A 24,113-nucleotide genomic window follows, 5' to 3' on the forward strand; every position below is an offset into this window, starting at 1 on the left:
CCTGTGTGGGTGCTGGGATGTATGTCCCTGACTCTGAGGCATTGATTGTTCAGTGACCCAGGGTGTGTCAGTGTCTGATAGAAATTTTTAAAAAATGGTATGGAAGATATCTGTGTATTTTTCTATTATTGTAGCGATGAAGCTGAGATTCACAGAGGTAATGTCTTGCCCTGGGCCACAACAGCAACTGAGTCATGGAACTAAGACTTAAACTTGGGCCTTCTGGTTCCCAGGCCAAGGTCTTCACACTAATTAACCAGAGCTGTTAGGTCATGCCATTGGTGGAGAGCGGAGGGACTCCCTAATCTCACCCACTCGTTCTGCCAGGAACAGTCAAGCGCCACCCCCCGCCCCCGCCATTTTTTGGAAGATATTCTGCTGGTACTATATCGGAAATTATGCATGCACGGTCAGGCAAACCTCTTCCCCTCCCTTGAAAAAGTAGTATCTCGTAAGTGCTATGTAGTACCATTACCTAAAAAAAACCGGTAGAAGCAAACACCAGCAGTCAACAGAATAGCTGTTTTCTCATTGGCTCTCAATCTTTCTCTGTCCTTATTATGCATTTTGTAATAATAGACCACATTTTTACATCCTACTCTGGATGCTTGTTCGCATGCCTGGTCTCCTTCACTAGACCAAGAGTCCCTTGGGCAGGGACTGTGTGCATGTCATGTTTTTATCTCTGATACCTTGAGTGATTCCACCTTGACTGATTCCAGCTTCACAGCATCTCCTGGGAACATTCTCCTGAACACCTCCAGAGGGTGCCGGTCACCCAGGAGACAGATGGAATGAAGCCACCTGGTCCTATGCAGGAAGCACTGGTTTGATGGAATCCCGCGGGTACATACTCTCAAGGGTTTCTTGAATTCCTCATAGTTATTTACAGTTAATGCCTGTGTAATATTTTCATGAGTTGATAATCAGCATTCATTTAGCCATTCCCTTGTTGGACATTGAGTTCCTCCTACTAAATCATGAGGGGAACTTTTTGTTTCTCTGTGTTATTTCTTTAGGCTTAGTTTCTGGCCCTGGGGTTGCTGGAGCACGGAAACGCCGTGGTTCCCGCCACAGACGGCCACGCGGCCGCTCTCGGAAAGTGCCAGGTTCTCTGCAGTGCTTCTGCCTTGTGTCTTTGCCAGCGTGGCACACGTGGCAGCAAAACTGGAGATGGGATTCAGAGAAGGGAGAAGTGCCCTTGAAGTTCAGCCTGTCTGCCTGCCCTGCAGCCTGCTGGTTGTCCCCCAGGTTAGGTGCTGAGCAGAACCGATGAGCAACCCGGGAGCTCCGAGTGTGGAGGTTGGAAGTGTGGACTGAGCTCACCCAGGTCTTGGCTGGGAAGGCCTTACCAGCAATGCTCAGTTCTCGGCCATAAGGCCTTACCAGCGATGCTCAGTTCTCGGCCATAAGGCCTTACCAGCAATGCTCAGTTCTCGGCCGTGTGGTGGCGACTGGTGAGTCCGCTGCGTCATTCACATACTTGTTTTTTCAGTCACCGCAGCCCTGCTTTGTACTGGGTGCTGTGCTAGATGGAGGCGGGATTCCTGTCTGCAGCGAGCTGAGGTGTTGTAAGAGGGAAGGAACGTGGACGGCTTGGGGTCGGGAGATTTGGAACCTGGGAGGGTGAGCAGAATGGGGCAAAGAGCCCTCTACACAGAGAACTGCTTGTGCATTAGGCCAGAGGCCTGGAATATTTTTCTTCCCCCTGGGAGGTGTAAGTATAACAGAGCAGTTCAGAGAAGGGGGAGGTGGCAGTGTCCTGGATTAATGGCAGCGGCAGCCACAGTAAGTTCTCAGTAAACACTTGACTTTGGGTCAGTTCCTGTACTTGAAGGGGGTGTGGGATTTTGAGGGGGCCTGTGTAGGGGACAGAAAGGGGACACCAGACCATAGAGGGCCTTCAGGAGGATGGGATGTTATCAAGGGCAGGGAAGGGTGGGACCCACGTTTTTGTATCCACAGTTTTGGGTGCTCGTTCTCTGGTGTCATATTGTGCAATATGTCTGACTGCCTTTCTCAACACCACGTACACTCAGGGTGGGTGAATCTGAGGACAGGAAAAGCGAGGTTAACCACCTGTTAGAAATCCATCACTGACTTCCCTGCTCTTTTAGCCTCAGACAGGCCACGTGTTGCCGAGAGCCGAGCATGTAATGTTCTGGATGCCTTGGAGCTGATTGTGATCAGACGGCTGTGTCCAGAGGCCTGTATGTTTCTGGGAAGCATCAGTGTGGCAGCTTGACAATGCTGTGTAAAGCAGGCCGGGACATTTGCGTCTTCCGCTGCCTGTAGCCTGCCCACTTGGCCTGAGTTGAGATAGTTGGGCTTTCCCTGATGTAACCCAGAACTGCCCGGAGGATGGTGAGAGGGAAAGGGGCAGAAGAACCTCGCCACGGTCAAGTAGACAGGCCCAAGAGGGCGTACGCATGTGGGTGTGTGTGGCCTCCGGGAGAAGCTTTGGAAAGGCCACTGGAGCTCGTGCAGCACAGCTGAGGGCCATGGAGGACCATCCTGGCTGGGGAAGACGCTTGTGGACTACAGAGGTCTTCATGGCTGGAGCCTTTGTGCTCCAGGGCTGTGGAGGGTCCCTTTCCAGGGCTAAATGCCTGTATGTGGGTGGACAGGAAGTATGCAGGAAGTAACAGGTGTATCTATTTTTTTTTTAATGGAACTTTTTATTTTGAGATAAATGTAGTTTCCCATGTAGTTGTAACAAATAACACAGAGCAATCCTACCTACACTTTACCCAGTTTTCCCCAGTGGTGACATCTTGTAAAATTATAGTACAATGTCAGAACCAGGATATTGACATTGATGGAGTCAAGATGCAAGGCATTTCTATCCCTGCATGTTCCTCACAGTCAAGCCTCCTGCCCTCCTACTACCACTGTCTCTTAACCCCTGGCAGCCATGAATCTGTTCTCCATTTCTATAAATTGCACATTTCAAGAATTTCATGTAAATGGAATTAACATAACATGTAGCCTTTCAGAACTGTTCCCCTCCTCCCCCCCCCCCCCTGCCCCGCACCCATCATAATTCTTTGGAGATTCACCCAGATTGTATATATCAAGTTTGTTCCTTTTTACTGCAGACTAGTATTCCGTGGTATTTATGTACCGGTTTTTGTTTCTGTTTTTTTGTTTTTGTTTTAAGTAGGCTCCATGCCCAACTCAGGGCTTGAACACATGAGTCTGAGATCAACACCTGAGCTGAGATCAAGAGTCGGAGGCTTTAACTGACTAAACCACCTGGCGCCTCTGTACCAGTTTCTTTTACCAGCCATCAGAAGGACATCTGGTTTTCCAATTTTTGTCTATTACAGATAAAGCTTCTATAACCATTCATAAATGTACAGTTTTTGTGGGATGCGAATTTTTATTTTTCTGGAATAAATACCCAGGTGTGCAATTCCTGGATCACGTGGTAATTGCATGCTTATTTTTTTAAGAAACCACTAAGCTTTTTTATAGTGTCTGTACCGTTTCACGTTGCCTCCAGTAATGTGTGAGTGATAGACTTCACATTCTTGCCAGCATTTGGTATTGTCACCAATTTTTTTTTTTAATGTTTATTTACTTTTGAGAGAGAGACAGAGCACGAGCAGGGGAGGAGCACAGAGAGAGGGAGACATAGAATCCGAAGCAGGCTCCAGGCTCTGAGCTGTCAGCACAGAGCCCGATGCCGGGCTCAAACTCACAAACTGTGAGGTCATGACCTGAGCCAAAGTCGGACGCTCAACTGGCTGAGCCACCCAGGCAGGCGCCCCGGTATTGTCACCATTTTTAATTTTAGCCATTCTGATAAGTGTGTATTATTGCCCATGGTTCCAAACAGATCATTTCGGTTTTTTTGTTTGTTTTGGTTTTGATTTTTAAAGTTTATTTTTTGACAGAGAGAGAGAGAGAGAGAGAGAGAGAGAGAGAGAGAATGAGCCTGGGAGAGGCAGAGAGAATCCCAAGCAGGCTCTACACTGTCAGTGTGGAGCCCGATGCAGGTCTCGATCTCATGAATCGTGAGATCATGACCTGAACTGAAATCAAGAGTCGGATGCTTAACCAGTTGAGCTACCCAGGAGCCCCAACGGATTGTTTTTTTTTTTTACTATTGAGTTTTGAGTGGTCTTTATATACTATACTTTGTTAGCTATGTGGTTTTCAAATATTTTTATCCCACTCTGTGGGGTTGTCTTTTCACCCTCCTGGTAGGGCCTTTTGTACAGCAAAAGTTTGTAATTTTAATGAAGTCCAATTTGCTAGTTTAAGTTTGTGTTTCATTTTGAGTACATTTTTATAGAAGATTGAACTTTATTTATTTTTTTGCCTGTGGATGTCCAGTTGCTCCATCCAGCACCTTCGTCAAAAGGCTGTCTCTCCTCCGTCGAATTGCTTTAGCACCATTTTCAAAAATTAGGTTGGACATATTTGGGTGGGTCTATTTCTGGGTTCTCTCTTCTGTTCCATTGATCTATGTGTCTCACCTTCCACTAATATAACAGTCTTGAATACTGTGGATTTGTAATAAATCATGTAATTGAGTAGGTGAATTCCTCCTTCTTTATTCTTTTTTTAATTTTTAAAGAACTATTCTCGTTCCTTTGACTTTCCGTATAAGTTTCAGAGTAATCTTGTCTATATTTACAAGTCTTACTGAGCTTTTGATTAGTGATTGCATTAATTCTGTATATCAATTTGGAGAGAATTGACATCTTAGAATCTTCCAGTCTATGAACATAATAGGTCTTTCCATTTTTTAAGATCTTCTTTGGTTTCTTTCATCAGTGTTGTGTAGTTTTTAGCATGCAAATCTTGTACATGCTTTGTTAGATTTACACCTAAGTGTTTCATTATTTTAAGTGATTGTAAATGGTATTATATTTTTAATTTTGGTGTCCATATATTCACTGCTAGTATCTATAGAAATACAATTGATTTTTGTATCCTGATCTTATACCCTGCATCCTTGTTGAACTCACTTATTAGCTCTAGGAGTTTTTAAAAATATGTTTTTCTACATAGAAAATTGTCTCATGTGTAAACATTTTATTTTTTCTTTCGATCTATATGCTTTCTGTTTCCTTTTCTTGCCTTAATGCACTGGCTAGAAATTCTAGCACTATAGTTTTTTTTTTTTTTTTTTTTTTAACATTTATTTATTTTTGAGACAGAGAGAGACAGAGCATGAGCAGGGGAGGGTCAGAGAGAGAGAGGGAGACACAGAATCCGAAACAGGCTCCAGTCTCTGAGCTGTCAGCACAGAGCTCGACCCGGGGCTTGAACTCACGAACCATGAGATCATGACCTGAGCTGAAGTCGGACACTCAACCGACTGAGCCACCCAGGCGCCCCTCTAGCACTATAGTTCTGAGAGTGGACATCATTGCCTAGTTCCTGATCCTAGAAGGAAAGCATTTCATCTCTCATTTACCTTAAGTATACTGTTAGCTGTAGGTTTTTATAGATGCTCTTTGTCAGTTGAGGAAATTCCCTTCCGTCATGAATAGGTATCGAATTTTGTCAAACGCTTTTTCTACATTAATTGATGTGATCATAGTTTTTCTTTAGCCTGTTAATATAGTGGATTATATTGACTGAGTTTTCAAATATTGAACCAGTCTTGCATACCTGGAATAAACCCCACTTGGTCATGGTATATAATTCTTTAATTTTTTTGCTGAATTCATTTGCTAATATTTTGTTGATTTTTGTATCCATATTCATGAGGGATTTTCATCTATAGTTGTGGGTTTTTTTGTTTTTGTTTTTTTGTTTGATAATGTTACTGATTTTGGTATCAGGTTAATACTACCTTCATAAAATGAATTGGAAAGTGTTTCTTCCTCTTCTGTTTTGTGGAAAAGACTATGGTGTTAATTCTTCTTTGAACACTTGTGATTCCCTGATGAAACCATCCAGGCCTGGAGATGTCTTTTTTGGGAGTTTTTTTTATTTTTTATTTTTCAACATTTATTTATTTTTGAGAGACAGAGACAGAGTGTGAGCAGGGGAAGGTCCAGAGACAGAGGGAGCTACAGAATCCAAAGCAGGCTCTAGGCTCTGAGCTATCAGCACAGAACCCGATGCGGGTCTTGAACCCACAAACTGTGAGATCATGACCTGAGCCAAAACCAAGAGTCAGACACTTCACCGACTGAGCCACCCAGGTACCCCTCTTTTTTGGGAGTTTTAAAATTATATGTCAATTTCCCTAATAGAGGATCATTCAGATTATCTGTGATTTTAAGAAATTGGTCTATTTCATCTAAATTGTCAAATTAATGTTTGTAGAGTTTTTCATATTATTTTTTTTTATGTGTGTAGGATCTGTAGTGATATTTCCTATTTGAATCTTGATTTTAATTTATGCCTTTTTCTTCATCAGGCTTGCCAGAAGTTTGTCAATTTTTTTATCTTTTCAAAGAACCAGCTCTTTGTTTCATTGATTTTACTGTTTTTCTGTTTCAATTTAATTATTTCTGTTCTTTATGTCCTTCTTTCTTTGGGTATATATTATACGTCTTTTTCTAGGTTCTTGAGGTGGGAGCTTATTGATTGGAAACTTTTCCTTCTTTCTAATGTAAGCATTTTAATGTTACAACCTTCCTTCTCAGGACTGTTTTAGTTGTGTCCTATAAATTTTGATATGTTACTTTTAACATTTTTCTTTAAGGTTTCTTCCTTGACCCATGGATTATTAAGAAGTATATTGTTTAGCTTCCAGATGTTTGGAGATTTCCTGTTACCTTTCATTGTGGTCAAAGAACATACTCTATGATTTCAGTTCTTTGATCTATTGAGACTTGTTTTATGGCCCAGGATGTGATCTATCATGGTAGCCATTCTGTGGTCACTTAAAAAAAGGCATGTTCTGCCGTTGTTTAGTGGATTGTTCTAATAATTGTCGATTAGATTCCGTTGGTTGGTGGTGGTGTTGATTTCTTCTGTATTCTTGCTGATTTTTTAATTTGTTTGTCAGTTGTTGAGAGAGGAGTGTTGAAGTCTCTGACTATAATTGTGGATTTATTTCTCCTTTCAGTTCTGTGAAGTTTTTGCTTCACATTACTTTGCAGTTTTGTTATTTGGTGCATATACATTTAGGATTGCTTTGTCTTGTGGAAGTGATCCTTTTGTCACCATATGATGTTTCTGTCTCTGGTTATTTTCTTTATTCTAATCTGATACTAATATAGCAATTCTGCTGTCCTTTGATTAATATTTGCAAGATGTATCTTTTCCATTCTTTTACTTTCAGCCCACTTGTATCATTATATATGCAGTAAATTTCTTATAGTATGTAGTTGGGTCATTTGAAAAAAATCTTTGTCTCCTTTAGCTGTATTTAGGTCATTTACATTTAATGTAATTATTGATATGTTAGGCCATATTATTTTTTGTTTCCTGTATGTTCTCTTTGATTATTATTTCTCTTTCTTCTTCAACTTTTTTTTTTAGTGATAAATTTCATGATTTATATGTGGTGATTCTATTCAGTATAGATTTTCAGTAATTGCTCCTGGCATTACATTGTGTACACAGCTCATCACTGGTGGTGTCACAGTCTACTGGGGGTGTCATTTTACCAGTTGAAGGACAGGTAGTACTTCTTTTTACACCTTTTCCCCTTCTGTAGGTAACTGTCTTAAATATTTCCTCTATGTGATTTAGAACCACATTAGACAGTGTTATAATTTTGCTTCAGTCATCAAACACAATGTAGAAAACTCAAGAGAGGGAAAGCCTGATTTCATGTATTTTTGCTTACTGTGTTCTTTTATGATGATCCAAGTTTCCTTATTTTATCATTTCCTTTCTTTTGTTTTTTAAAGTTTATTTATAATTTATATTGAGAGAGAGAGAGAGCATGCTAGCACGCTCAGCAGGGGAGGGGCAGAGAGAGGGGGAGAGGGAGAATCCTAAGGAGGCTCCTGACTGTCAGCACAGAGCCCAGTGCGCGGCTCCATCTCACGAACCGTGAGATTGTGACCTGTGCTGAAATCAAGAGTTGGACACTGTTGTCTTTGTTTATTCAGTTTGTGACTCTTCTGGTTCTTAGGATGCTGGCGATTTTTCAATTGAAACCTGGACATTTTTGTGTTGTTTTAGGTGACTGTGGATTGTGTTTGACCCTTGTCTTTCAGTAGGCTCTTTCAGACACTACTCCAGTGGGTATGTAGGGGCGGGTGCTAACATCTTTTAGGTGTAAGTAGAAGTCTAGGCTCTCCCCTTGGCCTCCACTGACACCTGAGGCAAGAGGTTCCTTGTTCCTGCAGAGCTGGAGTGAGAGTTCAGCTCCCCACATGGCTTCCTCTGACTCCACCCCACCAGGGTGAGGGAGGGGGCCTTGTTACTGCTGGGTGGGGGTGAAAAATCCCAGCTCCCTGCCTGGCTTCCCGACACCTTCCTGATAGGGGTGGTGGGGGCACCTCTTTGCTGGCAAGGTGGAAGCCTTTGCTGGCATGGGGCTAGGCTGAGGCTTTCCCGTCATGTCTGGCTGGAATAGGGCAGTTATAATCTAAGAATTTTCTGTCTTACCAGGTTCTTCCTTCCCTGGTTCTTCAGCTAGAGAGAGCAGCTTTTATTGGGGCTTTTGTTTGTGCCTGTTGGCATTTCCAGGTTGCTCATTCTTCTAATGCCTGGTCTGGGACGGTGAGACAAAAAGAGAACCCAAGGGCACACGTCTCCATGTTGTTTTTAGGTCTCAAAGTCCCCAGCCCCCTTCTCTGCCACTTTCTCTCCACCTTGCGGAGCCTTATGTTTTTCTTATATACGGTGTCCAGGGTTTTACTTGTACTTAGTAAGAGGAATAGGGCAAATTAACGTCTTACCTGCTTCCCAGGAAGCACAAGTTTCAAGTAACCATTTTTGAAAGGGCTTATGGTTGAGGAGTGTGCCAGACCACCAACAGCCTCTCCCTAGAGACCAGCCAGAAGTGCGGCCTCTGGTTTACTGGATCTGTGAGGGAAGGCTGAGTTTAATGAGAAGAGAAAGAGCTCAGGGGGACACTCTCCCGTCATGACTATTAATGGGGTTTGGACCAGTATGCTTCCTCTTGAAGCATGGGTGGCCTGCTTGAAACACAACTCAGTCCCTTCCTTTGGGTCCTTGCAGCGCATCTTGGATCCTCAGTATCAACAATACCTGCCTCTCCCCTTCGCCCTCTTCCCCACCCCCGCCCCTGTGCCCCAGCCAGGAAGCAACGTCAAAGCTAGGATACCACTGAGTTGCTAGAGCTCACTCCCCTGTGCCAGCTCCTTTAGGGTTGTCTGTTTCAAAATCTGCGTTTCAGGTTATTATGGGGCTCTCAGAAAGAGAATGCCTTCCAGCCTGTCGGAGGCCCAGCCCCAGCAAAGCAGATGAGGCCAGAGAGGCAGGAATGCTGCCTTACAAGAGCGGCTCTGGTGGCACTAAGGACATACTGATGTGGCTGGGTCTGCTGTCAGAGAAATAGTGGGAGAAGCGGTCGGGCTTCCTGGGATGCCTTTCCCGTGCCTGCAGGACGAAGAGCCGGGTGGCCGAGTCAGGACCATGGGTTATCCGGGAAAGAAGATCAGAGAGTGGGGTATTCCGGTGTGTGGCTCTTGGGCTTGCGAAACGGTTAGTCTCGATGTTGGCAGTAAGAGATGCCTGAGAGGTTTTTTTTTTTTTTTTTTTTTTTTAAATTTTTTTTTTTCAACGTTTTTTATTTATTTTTTTTTTTTGGGACAGAGAGAGACAGAGCATGAACGGGGGAGGGGCAGAGAGAGAGGGAGACACAGAATCGGAAACAGGCTCCAGGCTCCGAGCCATCAGCCCAGAGCCTGACGCGGGGCTCGAACTCACGGACCGCGAGATCGTGACCTGGCTGAAGTCGGACGCTTAACCGACTGCGCCACCCAGGCGCCCCGCCTGAGAGTTTTAAGGAGGGATTTGTGCTGTTCGATTGGCTCCTCCTCTCCATCCCCACAGACGCACTCGTTCCACCCCTATGCCTTTGCTTTGACTATGCCTGTCCCCAGAGAGTCTTCTCCACCCCAGGCCACACTTCTGTGGGGGTGGGGGGAAGGGGGGGCCCTCACCTCCGTCACGGTTGCTCCCGCCCTACCTCCTGTTTGCTCACTTGGATGGCAGTGTAGGGTGGCGGGTGCCTTCCTGTCTCCTGATGACCCTAGGATTGCACAGTGGACACCTGGAGGTTGGTGGCATCCAGCTCCAGGTACCAAGTCAACCCTTTTAGGAGCTCCTTGTTGCACCCCTACCCTGTCAGGTCTGTGCCTGCTGCCTCTGGCTCCTTCTCTAGGCTCTGTCTGGCATGTTCTGGCTCCTCTTCTACAAACCCGTGGACTGGGGTCATTGCCCTTTTAAGCCTTTGTCCTGGTGTCTTTGAATGGAGTTTCCCCAAATATGGCCAGGGGCCGGGGGCAAGAGTCACTTGAAAACTCACATACTGATGCCCCCTCCTCCGCCCCTCCCAAGGTTTGGGAGGATGACTCACTAGTTTACGTTTACTTAGGACTATGCAGCTATGATGGTAGGAGCAGTCTCTTATGTATCTCTGCTTCCCCACTGCCTGACACTGGGAAATGATTTTTAACGACTTTATTGAGATAAAAGTCACATACCGTACAGGTGACCCATTTGAAGTGTACACAGTTTGATGATTTGCAGTATATTCCCAGAGATGTGCATCCATCACCAAAATCAATTTTAGCACATTTTCGTCATCCCAAAAAGAAACCCTTTATCCCTGAGCTGTCACCCCCTAGTCCTTCCATCCCCTCAGCCCTAGGCAGCCACTAGTCTGCTTTCTGTCCCTATGGATTTGCCTTGGTAAATGCTCCTGATGGAACGTTACCTGCTTCCCAGCTTGCTCTTCCTGTAAAGCACTGGTTTTCCTGCCCTGTGTCCTCCATTGGCCCAGCCTTCCCACTTTTCGGGACAGCCTGCCCACCTGGAAGGGTCCCCTTTGGGTGGTCTGTAGCAAGAAGGATGTGGCAAAGTGAGGCGGGTGCTGCCAGTCTCCCTGGCATACGGTGCACGGGGCCAGCACACAGTAGGTTCGAGTAAGTGTTGAGTGAATAACGGTGCCAGTGATGGGTTTGTGGTAGGAGCGGGCCAGGATCTGAGGGGACCTCCGGTCTCCCACTGCTCCTTTCGGGGAAAGTGCAGGTAGATGTAGCTATGATAGGAGTTCACCCCAAAGCCCTGCAGCCAGAGAGTAGGAGAGTGGCATGCAGTCAAAACCAGACGGGATCGTTGTCCAGCCTCCTGAATTCACACGTCAGGGAACTGCCGTCCAAGAAGCGAAGTCACCTGGCCCAGGATCCCCCCCTGGCCCTCACCCATCCATCCTGTGTGTGCATATTCCTGAGTGGTTTGCTTGCCGGCTTAGGGAATGGCTGGGCGCTGCTCGTGTTTGCTGAGAAAACAGACCTTACTCTCCTTGCTTGTGCTTTCCGAGGCAGAATTTCATTCCACCTCCCCCGTGGCCCTCCTGGGTCGTGTCCCTCTAACCCCTGGTTCTCTGCCAGCACCCACCTCCTGTGTTTCATCAAAGCCAGTCCCTCACTCCCTTTCTTCAGCCCACTCCATGCCCCTTGCCTGAAGCCCCTCTTACCTACTTTGTTCACTTTCATGAGGAAAAGCCAGAGCTTCCCCTGGGGGCCTTGAGGACCCTGCAGAAGCCAAGAAAGGGGGAGGTTCTTGGCTTACCCTGGAATGCTGTGTGACCTCTGGCAAGTGACCTTCCCTCTCTTGAGTCACAGATTCCACAGCTATAAAATGAGGTGGTGTGACAGACAGGGCGTCCAGTTTGGAAAGTGTTGAATAAAAAGCATGTTAAGAGGACCCCTAAGGCTTTCCCAGAGATTAGTCACGGGTGTAGGGGTTTGGGTTTTAATTTGTGTTACTGCCCCCCAAAGGGTAGTGGACAAATTGGCTTGGTTGTGCCTTTTCCAGCTGCTCTTTGCCAGCTGGGTATGGCTGAAAAGGGACGTGGAGCCAGAGTGTCTGTCTAGATCTTTTAACTCATGTTGAGTTCCTACTGTCAGGGTGTTGGGGGCTGGGGGAACTCTTCATAAAAAAGTGAATAGCTAATGCTTATTATGCACTTACAGGCCAAACGCTGTGCTTAGTGGGCTTTTTCTCATACAATTTTTTTGGAGATACAATTTACATATTATAAAATTCACCCTCTTGGGGCGCCTGGGTGGCTCAGTCGGTTAAGCGGCCGACTTCGGCTCAGGTCATGATCTCGCGGTCCATGAGTTCGAGCCCCACGTCGGGCTCTGTGCTGATAGCTCAGAGCCTGGAGCCTGTTTCAGATTCTGTTTCTCCCTCTCTCTGACCCTCCCCCGTTCATGCTCTGTCTCTCTCTGTCTCAAAAATAAATAAACGTTAAAAAAAAAAAAAAATTCACCCTTTTAAAGTGCACAGTTGAGTAGTTTTTAGCATATTCACCAGGTCGTTCATCTATCTCCACTTCCTAATTACAGAACATTTTCATCACCCTCAAAAAGAAACCCCGTACCAGTCAGAATGGGGCGCCTGGGTGGGTCAGTCCGATAAGCGTCCAACTTTGGCTCAGGTCATGATCTCGCTGTTTGTGAGTCCGGGCCTCGCATCGGGCTCTGTGCTGTCAGTGCCGAGCCTGCTTCAGAGCCTCTGTCTCCCTGTCTCTCTGCCCCTCCCCTGCTTGCACTCCTGAGCTCACTTTGTCTCTGTCCCAAAGAAGATAAACGTTTTTTTAAAAAAATAAACCCCATACCTGTTAGCCGTCACTTCCCTTTCCTGCTCCCTCCATGTCCTGGCGACCATTAATCTGCCTTCTGTTTGTGTGGATTTAGCTCTTCTGGATATTTCATGTACATGGAATCATACAAAGTGTGGTCTTCTGTGTTTGTGTTCTCTCACTTAGCGTGTTTTCAGTGTTCGTCCCTGTTGTAGAATGTGCCAGTGCTTCATGCCCTTGTATTACTAATACTCTGTTGTATGGATAGGCCACGTTTTGTTTATCCGTTCACGTGTTGCTGGGCATTGGGGCTGTTTCTGCCTTTTGGCAATTGTGAGGAGTGCTGCTGTGAACGTTCATGTCCAAGTTTTATTTGAGCACCTGCTTCTAGTTTCCTTGGGTGTATATAGCTAGGAGTGGAGTCCTGGGTCGTGTGGAATTCTGTGTTTAACTCTTTGAGGACCTGCCAGATTTTTCCACGGTGGCTGCACCATTTTGTATTCCTGTGCTGTCTTACTTACGTTACCTCATCAGTCCTCACGTGAGTCTCGTGAGGTATAGATGCAGTTATCATCACCCCCACCTTCCACGTGGGAGAATTGAAACCCAGCAGTTTTCAGCCCAATGTCACCTAGCCGGGAAGTTGGTGATTCTTTGGCCAGTGTTAGCCGGGATCACTAAAGCGGTGTCTCTTCTCCCAGGCCTTTTTGTATCATTAGAATGAGGACTTTTGACTCTGTTGTTTGCATGATACACCTAGTACCCAGCACGCATTACACTCACCTGGTGATTGAAAATACCATTGTTTCCTGACCGTGGTGGCTTGATCAAGAACTTGAGGGAGGCATGTGTTTCTTAGGAGTCCGTGTGCTCTCCAGGTTTTCAGGGTTCTGCTGGGTTTCGTGTTACCTGCTGCACACCAGATTCTGCAGACCTCCCGGGAGCTTCTTGGTCACAAACGTCTTTCTTGGAGACTCGGCCTGGGGAATGAGATGCCTGGTGTGTGCTAAGCAGGGGTGACTTCTGGTTTCAGTGAGTGCTTATCTTCAGCTTGACCACTGAACCTGTTCTCTCTCTGGTCCAAGGCACTGATGACCTCTGCCCTCTTTTTTCTCCTCCAGGCAAAACCTATTTATGGTGGCTGGCTGCTCCTGGCTCCAGATGGGACTGACTTTGACAATCCAGTACATCGGTCTCGGGTAAGGTTCTCAGAATGAATTTTCGAAGTGGGAGGAGCTCCAGAGGGACCCTTCTAGGGGCAAGTCGAGGGAGTGGGGAAGGGAGATGGGGAGTTAAACAATGGGTCGTGGGATGGCAGGATCAGCAGGGAACCCCCATTCGGCAGACTTGTAGGTCCAACAGGAAAAGTCTCCATGATCCTAGTTATGCCACCCTTGAAAAGGAGCTGCTGTCACCTGGTGCCTCCTGTTTCTTGGGTCAGCTTGACTCCAGAAACAGTTAAATGTAAAAAGCAGAATAGCAGTTCAGCAAACATTTGCATTATGCTAATTAGGCTTCCGGTTAGCTCCTTCCCTCCTTGCCTCATCTCTCCTCCCAGGTGAGGGGATCAGCAGATGAGCACTAGTGAAGGGATGAGGGACTGGAGGGCCAGCTTTGCTCTGGTCCCATCTCTCCTGGGCACTCCAGCCCAGTACGGGAGCACCCAGGTCCGCTGGAGCACTGAGACGATTAAACCAACGCTGTCCCGAACAGTACTTTGTTCCTCTGCCTGGGGGCCTCTTTGGATGACTAGTTAAAACACCATCTTTCCTTTTCCACGTGTTCTTTTCCAGGTGTTGCGGCCCATACCCTGTAAATTGCTCTAGCTCCTCTTCCTTCCTGTCCCCTCGTCCCCGAGGGAGCCTCTGCTCTGCCTCTTGATCTCTGCTGCCCCCCCTGGCCCCAATGCTACACTCTGGGGTGGGGGCCGTGGTGCCCCACAGACCTTGCATTATGCCTGGGATCTTTAGGATGACTTCTGGTATGGGTTTTGACTTTAAAGATGCCAAATAGGAGCCTTGAAGAGGTTTCTCAGGAAGATTTCAAGTGGCCTCTCCCTGGATACCCAGCATGGGACCAGCCTTCCATGTCCTCTTTGCAAGGCCATTTGGGCATCCTGTGCCATCCAGGCAGAAGGACGACAGGGGTGACTGTGTTCCAATGCCTGCAGTAACCAGGGAGCAGCTCCCTTTCCTGTTTTATATCTGGGTCATACAGAATTGCCATTTCCAGCTTCTGATGAGAAAAACGTTATTACGAATGATATAATTCTGGCCCAAAGCAGAGAGGCGTGGTAGCTTAGTTCTTGTGGCCTTATTGCCGATGAAAGTATGAATTTTGTTGGGCTTTTTGAAATGTTCAAAATAGGTCATGAATCCCCATGATGATCTCTGGGGTTCAGGGACCAAGAGTCTCTTGTGCTGGACATGTTTTCCCCCCGACAAGAAGGAAAGCGTTGGCCGTTGTGGCTCTTTCTGTTCTGCTGTTAGTGCTTTTGGGGTCCGCCAGCCCCCACGGCTTGTCCTTTGGGTGGAGCGTGGAGAGGGGCGCCCTTTGCTATCGATCACTCCTCGGACATCAGAGTCATTCCTACGGGTCTCCCTCCTCCTCACTTTTGATCTTTGTTTGCTCACTTATCCTCCGTGAACACTGGAGCCTGACTGCTCCAGTGTTTTCCCTGTCTCTGATTCCCTGTGGGTCATTGGAACAACCCTTTTATAGCAGTTTCCTAGGTTTTTTTTTAGAAGTGGGGGATCAGGGCCTGGCATTCTCAGGTTATTCCATACTGTGCCATACAGTTCGTCAAGTAAAAACTGACACCACGTGATGTGGTAAGTTCTGTGCTGGGTACATAGAAAACACAGAATATACAGAAATACAGAAAAGACTCCTCTGGCTGTCTAATAAATTACCATTCTTATGCCTTGGGTCCCTCTTTTCCTGCCATCTGCCCCAGAAGTGAAAGGCGTGGAGCCGGCATTCATCTGACATAGGCTTGTCAGGCACGGGGACTCCCTCCTAACCACCCACTCTATGCTCCGTTGCAGAAATGGCAGCGGCGGTTCTTCATCCTCTACGAGCACGGCCTCCTGCGCTACGCCCTGGACGAGATGGTGAGTGTCGTTCCACGTCCACTCCGTGCCTCTCGCCTCCCTTAGGGCCCCTTCATCGCGGCTGCGCTTGGGTCGTCTGCGAGCACAGCGGTGTGCTTGGGTGTTCCTTTGGGAGCCTAGAATTTGAAGAACTTGGGGTGTGTGTGAGGGATGGCCCTGAGAACCCAGACCTTTGCTGGGCGGCATCGTCACAGGTGAGAGTGAGTAGCAAGGGAGGAAGTCCTTGTGTTCCAGGCTGACAGGAGTCCCACTTGGCCAGTTAGCGAGAAGCAGAACAGGCTGTGGGCCTGCGGGGATGGGTGGGGGACCGACCCTGGGCATGCGTGTGTGAGTTGAGCACATGTGCGTTCACGTGCTGTCGTCCCAGGACTGCCTCTCAGTTCCATTGCCGCAGTTAGTCTCGTCCTGTTGGACCTTCAGGGGCCTCCTGGCCATGGGGTCAGTTTTCTCCTGGTGGCTGAAACAGGACACGGGGCTCCTTCCTGCCCTGCCGCGCACCAGCTTGGCTCTGGTTTGCTCCCTGCTTCCTGGGCTGGATGAGTGTTTATTGCTCTTGGTCCAGAGGCAAACCTGAAAACCAACCAGGTGCAAAGTTGTTGTGGCTTTTCTTTTTCCAGCCACGTCGCCTGAGTTTTTCTCTACGGAGATCGGTCTCTCCTAACTAATCTAAAGTATGACTGAGTTCCAAGTTTTATGAAGGGTTGAAGGCAGAAGATTTTAGTACCTTTTCCTGTTCCACTTGAGTTTGTGTGCATTTATGTGGGCAGCATTTTTAACCGGGACTGTCCTGGAAAATCGGGTCATACTGTGTGAAATAGGTTGACTCCCATCCCACCCAGAGTTCATTTTCTTTTCGCTACAGGAGTGAGGGCAGGGTCCTGGAAGTGTGAGCAGAGATAACTGTCCTCTCCAAGGACCTTGTAGGCTGTTGGGACATTTGGATTTTAGGGTGGTCAGTAGAGCTGGGTGACAAGGCCACAAGTGAGTCCATTTCCAAATGGGGGTCCTAATATTTGTGATGTGATGCTTTCTCTTTTCTGTTTCTCAGCTGAATTAGTGGGTATCATATTTAGGTAATGGAATTAGCAGGTATGATGCCTGTTCTATATCAACCATTGCCTCATTGGTTCCTTCTTTCTCATTCTTTCTGGTGAGTGTATTAGAACAGTGTAATGGGCCCCAGAGGGTTTTTGCCATGGAAGCATCTGTGGTTCGAAGTAGATTGGAGGTGAGCATCGGTGGGGTGTGGTAGAATTCACTAGAAAAAGGAGCAGGGGAACCGATTCACTTGGATACCTGTTTCCTTCAGGGAAAAGGTAAGCAGGCCTGGAGGCAGACCCGGCCCTGCCCTCTGCACTCTTCCAGCTTGGCCATCGTGCAGGTCGTAGCCCCGGGTGGGAGATGGGCTTCTGCAAGCCTTGAAGTTTACTTTGTCCTCCCTGTGCTTGGCTGCCTTGTTCTTAAGTCCCCCAAAACCTAACAGTAGTAGAGAAGGAGCCTCAGAGGTCACTGGCTTACATCCAGGCTGGGCTACACCGTGAACCCTCCTGAAAAAGAGTTCCCTGGACTTTGCTTGGAGACCGATTATTCTGGTCAGGAAACCTTTCTGTAGGTCTACTGGAGTCCAGTACGGTCTTTTGTTCCCTTCAGCTCAGTTGCACATGTACCAAGCGAGGGTGGCTACCGTGGATGCCTTTGTGTCTGCACAAATGGAGAGCACATGATGCATCCCAAGAGCTGCTCCTAAAGAATTGAGGCTGGTGAGCCGTGAGTACTGACACCTTGCAGTACGTTTTGGTCTCCCAGCAACCCAAATGTTGGTTGGGTATTATTTCACGTGCCGCTGGGGCAGAGGTGGGACCGTGCCAGCCACATGGGAAAAGAAGCCCCGGGAAAAGTGTGGGCTACAGAGAGGGCATTGTGGGGGATGCCCAGAGTTGAGTTTTGGGCCATGGGCCACTTTCTGGCAGATGACCTTGGAGCCGAAGAGGCTGACCTGGTGTGCCATTTAGTGTTGAAATGTTAGTGTGGGCATTGCAGAGACACTGCACCTCCAGGGAGTAGAGAGGCATTATTTCTGTGAGTGAAAAAAGACAGTGTCAGTTGTGTTGAAATACCTTTAAAGCAGCATCTCGGGTGTGTGAGGGTTTTCCCTGTTGTGTTAGGAAAGTGCTTTGGGGGAAAGTTGCAGGAAAGCGTCTGGCCTGCAATTGACAAGAGGCTGGGTGAAGGAGGCAGTCAGATGCCAGCTGCCCATGGTCAGCGTTGGCGGCCGTTGCAGGTGGGCTCTATCTTGCAAGGGCTGGAGGGGCCTCTCCCACCCCAGTGGTCCGTATCAGGCCTTGTTCTTCCTGGCCACTCCCCAGTGAGCACAATCCAGAATCCTGGAGCCCCAACCCAAAGGTCAGCTTTCCCGATGCCTAGACGCCTGCCTCTGCCCGGCTGGCAGGGTCCTGAGACCTGGAGCGGGAGAGCTTTGCAGGCAGGCTCTTGTCTGAACTGAACGCAGCCGTGCTGGGAGTTTCTCTTAGAGTACGTAAAGTAGAGCCATGGTCCTCAGCTGGGGACCGCTGTGCCTCTCAGGGCCACTTGGCAACGTCTGGAATCTTCGACTCTTGCAACTGTGCAGGTTGCTCTGGACACCTAAGGGTAGAGGCCAGGATTGCTGTGACGCACGGGACAGGCCTCACAACAGGGAACGATCCGTCCCCAAATGTCAGCAGTGCTAAGGCTGAGAGACCCTCCCGGGTGATCTGGTCAGTGGCTTGTGTAAAATTTTTTTTATTTTTTGAATTAAAATATAAGTTTGACTTGCTTTTTTTTCACCCCTGTTCTTGAGGTGAGGAAGGACTCCACTGTCTGATTTCCTGGGAGTGGGGGAGGTGAATGGGGCAGCGTTAGCCAGCCGGCTGGCGTGGTAAATGCCAGACGTGGAATGGGATAGGCCTGTTCCTGGAGTGCAGTGGTTTCTGCCGGGGGCCCCGCACATTGGGAGTCCACAGGTCTAGGAGGATTGCCTATGTGCGTAGCTGCTACCCAGGGAGCATATACGTACCACTTCCTGCGCTGTGCTCAGACCACCGTGCTGTATAATGGCCACACCTTGGTGTTGGTTGGTCTCTAACAGCAGCGGCCCCGGCTCCGGGAAGCCTGTAGCCACTGCTGGTCCTTCTGCTCCTGCCGAGCCCGCGCCCCCCCCCCCCCCCCCCGCCCACCCCCTAGACCCTCCTGCTCAGAGCTCCTCTACTGCCTGTAATACGTCATAGCATTTTAGGGCTGGCCTGTCCCCTTAACACGAGTCACAATCTGTTTCAAGTTGTTACTTGACTTTTATACGATAATTATTGTTTGTTTTCATTGGTTTAAATGTTATCTTATCAACTAGATGGTGACTTTTTTTCCATCACTAGGCCCTCGATAATTCTTGGTCTCTGTCTCCATCATCTAGCCGGGGCCTTGCTGGGGTGGCACAGGCCTAGTAAATATTTGTTGAGTTGAAGTAACCAGCTTCCGGGAGAGGCACGAGGTGTGTTGTGTGTTCCAGCTCTTACTGGAGGGGAGAACGCGCTCCGGAAGGCTCCAGAGAACAGTGTGAGAAAGGTTGTCCCGGGCCCCCCTGGGCTGGAACGGACAAGGGCATGGCGGTTGTCAGGAGGTCCCGGGAGGAGAAGGGAGGCTGTACTCCCTGGGGCCGTGCCTGCTTCAGGGGCTGCTTCCAGAGGCTCTTTCGTTCTGAGACCTCTGCTGGGTCTGGAGCCGTTAGGCCTAGTCCCGCTCCACGGGCTGACTGTTGCCATTCTCTGCCCGGCAGCTCTGAGATGGGGCTAACCTTTGCGAATCGCTTTTCCTTTTTTGGGAAATTTCTTTCTCGATACACCCACATACCCTGTAACTGGTGGGTGTGGAGGAGAGGCACATTTCCCAAAAAAGGGAAAGAAATTTTCCCAAACACAAGCTGAGGTGAGGTGGGCTCAGGGCAGCCTCACAGACAAGTGGGAGCCTGAGCAGTTTGGCTGGGCCGCTGGTGTTTCAGGAGTGGACGGAGGAGAGGATCTAGAAACCCAGACTTCTCCCTGTCTCTTCTGCTTTTGTTTCTTCCTCTGTAACCTGCCCATTATCATACCAGATTCTGCCCTGTCTCCTTAAGCTTCTGGAGACTGGCGTAAAGCTCAGGTACTGGTTTCGTCGGAGCCCAAAGGTCACCCACTGGAAGGTTTCTCAGGGAAGCACCAAGTCCTGCTCGACGGCAGGGCCTCCAGTTTTGCGGTGGAACGCGCCGGGCCGTGTGGCTCTAGGGCTCTGTTGGCACCGTACCTGCTGAGCTGTGGTCTGCTCTCTTGCCTTCATATCCTCTTGCTTTTAGCTCCTAGAAGCCAGGCCAAAAAGACGGTGTAAGGTTCTTTTGTTTTGTTTTTAAGTTATCAGCTATGTATAACAATACCTCCTGTTCCAGTCGTCTTTAAGAGTGTGGTGCTGTGTGGTCAAGCAGACTCCACTGTTGTGCGGCTGGCAGCCCCACTCATCTGCAGAGCCCCGAAACTCTGCCCCACGTGGCGCTGACTCCCCAGCCTCTCTGCCCCCTGGCCGCTGGCAACCCCCTTTCTGCTTTCTGATTTTGACGACTCTGTGTACCTCATACAAGTGGAGTCCTACAGTATTGGTCCTTCCGTGTCTGGCTGATGTCACTGAGCATAAAGTCTTTGAGGTTGGTCCGCGTTGGAGCAGGTGTCAGAATCTCCTTGTTTTAGTATATGTGCTGCCGAAGCGAGCACAGAATCTCCTTGTTTTAAAAGTTCTGCTGGTCTCATGCTCTTGAACCGTCTGGGCTCTGGAGCAAACGGACCCCGGGTTCCTCCCGCGGGGACGCCATAGAGGGAGTGTAGCTCCGCTTCCGTGGCGAGCGTGTGGTACTGAGGGTTGTTGCCTTTCACTTCGTGGGGCACCTCGCCATCCTCTGCCTTGAGAGTCAGGACGGACCGGAGCTGCGCGACTCTTAGGGGCTGCGCTGCCGAGGACCCTTAGCTTCGTTCACATCCTTAGGCATCGTAGGGAAAACACTTCTGGTCCTTGGAGACGTGCCCTTTTCAGGGGCGGCCGTGGGTTTGTCCATCCCACAGAATGCAGAGGTCCGGCCAGAGAAGTGGCTCTGGGGTGTCTGTGCTCAGAGTATCTGTCTCTGTGTCACGAGGTGAGCTTGGTGAGAGCATTCTTCCGCAGATGCCAAGTGCTAACGGGGTAGGATCCCGGCTCCTCGGTAAGGGTTTGCCTCCTGTCAGAATCCCGGAGCTTGCTTTGATCTCGGGACCTTTGCCCGCTTGGTTCTTGTCAGATCTCACCTACTTTGGGGTTGTGTCATGTGCCCTGAATGGTGGGCAGCTGCCCAGGGCCATAGGAGAGTGTGGAAGAGGGGCGTCACAGCTTGGCCCTACTGTCTTTAGGAACTGTCTCTGAGGTTCTTTTGTTCTGTCCCCCATCGCATATTTTTTCCAGGTGTTCCCCTGCATGAGAATCTTCTGAGGGCAAGGCCCAGCCTTCCAGAGTTTAAATAACCCCTGCTTGTGATGCTTAGGAAGCCCTAACGCTCGAGACCCTCCTCTGTAGGCTCTGGCTTTGTTTCTTCCTCGCTTGGAGCTTTCCGAGGCAGAGAAGGGCTGATGTGTCAGATCCGTTGGTGACCGCGGCGGCTCTTGTATCCAAGGCAAGCTGCAGGGGAAGAACACATGGCCGAAAGGAGGTCCCCCTCGTGGTGAACCTCACGCAGTCTGTTGGGACCCCTCCGTGAACACGGGAAGATTGAACATCAAAGCAAAGCCACGATGTGCACACTGTTCGGGGTCATGGTGGTTTGGAGGGTCAGAGAAGTCTTCTGAAAGGAGAGAGAGGACGTTGGCCACCTTCCTGCTTGTCATGGAGATCGGGGAGGCACAGCATGCTTGGCCCAGTGCTGCGTGTGTGTTGGCTCTTCAGGCAGGATCTCTGATGTCTTCCTCGTGACACTCCCTTGATAGATACTGTTGTGTCCATTTCACAGACGGAAAAACTGAGGCCCAGGCATATGGTGGGGTCGCTCAACTTCTGAGTGACGGAACTGGGATTTGTCAACAGGTGAGCCACCTTCTGGGAGAATGATGGTGTCTTTTCCCCGGCGGTCCCATCCGGTCCCGTCCTTCCCTGTGTCTGGCCACGGCCGACTCTCCGGCAGCTGCTGCCTGAATGGGGGAGGGTAATGGTGCTGGCTGAGGGCCAGGCTGGGCCCTCGGCATCCTTCCCACCCCTCGAGTTTGTCTGTAGCCATAAACTGGCGGCGAGAGTAGTTTCCCTTGTGTGTTCAAGCCAGTCGAGCTAAAGTAACTTCGGGCCTGCGGTCCTGGCGAATGAACGTCCGTTGGAGAGGTGTAGGGTCAGAAGAGTGAAGGGTGCCTCCCTGTGCCTGTGCCCAGAGGCAGAGAAGCTTCCTCAGATGCAGGGAACCCTCATGTTCAAGGGGTAGGGCTGAGACGGCAAACCTGGGAAGGTATTGTGTGCATTAGTCCCATGCTTTTCGATTGACTTTTGAATCTGAGATCACGCGTTCAGCCTTGCTTTGGCCTTCGTTCTTTTCCACAAGGTTTCCGCTTCCAGGGAACGGAGAGGCAGGCCTGCTGTGTCTGGGTGCCAGGAGCCTGAAGGATGCAAGGAGGGTGTTGGTTTAGGAGTCCAGTAAATGTGGGTTTTAATCTCCTTCCTCTGTTTCTGGCTGAGCGGCCTTGAGCGGGGCCCTCCTCCCTGCCCCTTTTCCCTCCGCAGGAACCTCATGAGGGTTTCGGGGCCTCAGCCAGCCTGTGTTTCCCTCCTTCCCCTCCTCTGCTCAGCTGCTCTTTGCTAGTCCCGTGCTCGCTGTGGTAATACAGGCACTTTCAGAAACCGACCGTGAACTTGGAAGGGTTTCCCTACCCAGCCTCTGGAGCAAGATGGGGAGCCGTTGGGAGGGGAAGCAAGCCCTGAGGCCCTACAGATGCAGCAGGTTCCGCTGAGGTCTCTGGCCACTGTCATACGCGGTTGGGAGAGCTCTGAATTGAAGTGCAGTTCCGCAGAGAACCTCACTGCAGCATTTAGAACGGATGCAGTTTGCTGCCTTGTCAGTTAAAGTTGTGAGATAATCCCAACCCCTTCTTCACCAGCCCCCCCGAGCCATACTGAAGAATATGCTGTGACTGGACGGACCTCCTGTGGCAGAATTATCCAGGTGCGTGAAGGCCTAGGCCTCGTTGCCTACACAGGCCAGGCACCTCTTCTTGCCTTGACCACATAATTAACTTATTTTTCCAAAATAATGGACTTTTTAAAATAGTGTTTTGCAAAAATAGTGTTTTGCTAATGTGGGCTGATGTGTGAATAGGACTCCCCTTTCTAGGTTAACTTTGGGGCCCGTGTTGGGGCTGACGTTTGCAAGAAGTAGAAAGTAACGGGGAGACGGGCAGGGGAGGGGAGGGGAGGGGCAGGGCCCGGCCTGCTGGCTGTCGGGCTGGGCACAGCCTGGGCTGTGTACAAGGTGATTCCGGGGTATGGAGGTGTTTTACCCCCGCCTGCTTTAGCTTTCTGGACACGGGGGTCTTTGATGTGTCCCTTATCCCATCTTTACTTCATCTCGACAACCAAAAAACAATTTTCAGCTTTTTGGGAGTGATACTGTAACAGTCCCTTGGCTGGAAGGTGAGGCATTAGTCCTGGTGGAATTTGTGTCCCTTGGTGGCAGGGAGTGGATGACAGGGTGAGGGATGGGTCATAAGAGGGCCCTCTGTGCTTGGCCTCTGGGCTTCCTGCAGGAAGTGGATGTTACGAAACGTGAAAGTGAGTGAGCAGGGAATGACTCACTTTCACCCAGGTGGGACTGGGAACTCTTCCCAGCTGAATCCTGTTGTCAAAGTTCAGGGGTCAGTGGTGAAGCTGACAAGTGCCACATGCCATTTTTCCTTTTGTTTGACTTACTGTGATGCACACGACTTCACCCACTAGCAAGAAGCATGTAGATGCAGGGACCTTTTCTTTGTGTCTCTCTGGGACCTTTAGGACAAATGGAAATGAAACCGGGGACCAAATTTAAGACCCTCCCCTCCTTTCCTTTTAAAGTAAGTTGGGGAGGAGTTTGGGAACACGGGCTTGTTAAGACATCTGAGCCTGGCATTATTGCAAAGTGCAGCATTCTGCCTCTGGTAGCTTTTTCTTGTCATTTCTTGTCATTTACAACTCTGTATGCTGGCCCGGGTGACATATCTCGCATACAGAGCAGCTGGGGCATGAAAGCCACCAGT

At 49.0% G+C, this 24,113-nt stretch overlaps 1 protein-coding gene across 7 annotated transcripts in view; it reads left to right on the forward strand.

The window, feature by feature from the left end:
• MPRIP (myosin phosphatase Rho interacting protein) overlaps positions 1–24,113 on the forward strand; it is a 154,338-nt gene that overhangs the window by 19,790 nt on the left and 110,435 nt on the right. For all 7 annotated transcript variants that reach the window (XM_053892539.1, XM_053892542.1, XM_053892541.1 and 4 more), the window contains exons 2-3: positions 13,831–13,908; positions 15,757–15,822. In XM_053892539.1, the coding sequence (XP_053748514.1) occupies positions 13,831–13,908; positions 15,757–15,822 (144 nt within the window). The remainder of the gene's footprint in view (positions 1–13,830; positions 13,909–15,756; positions 15,823–24,113) is intronic.

This window comes from Panthera pardus, unplaced genomic scaffold (assembly GCF_024362965.1).
Source record: "Panthera pardus isolate Hobbes unplaced genomic scaffold, ASM2436296v1 HiC_scaffold_3, whole genome shotgun sequence".
In the NCBI taxonomy this organism is placed as follows: Eukaryota; Metazoa; Chordata; class Mammalia; order Carnivora; family Felidae; genus Panthera; species Panthera pardus.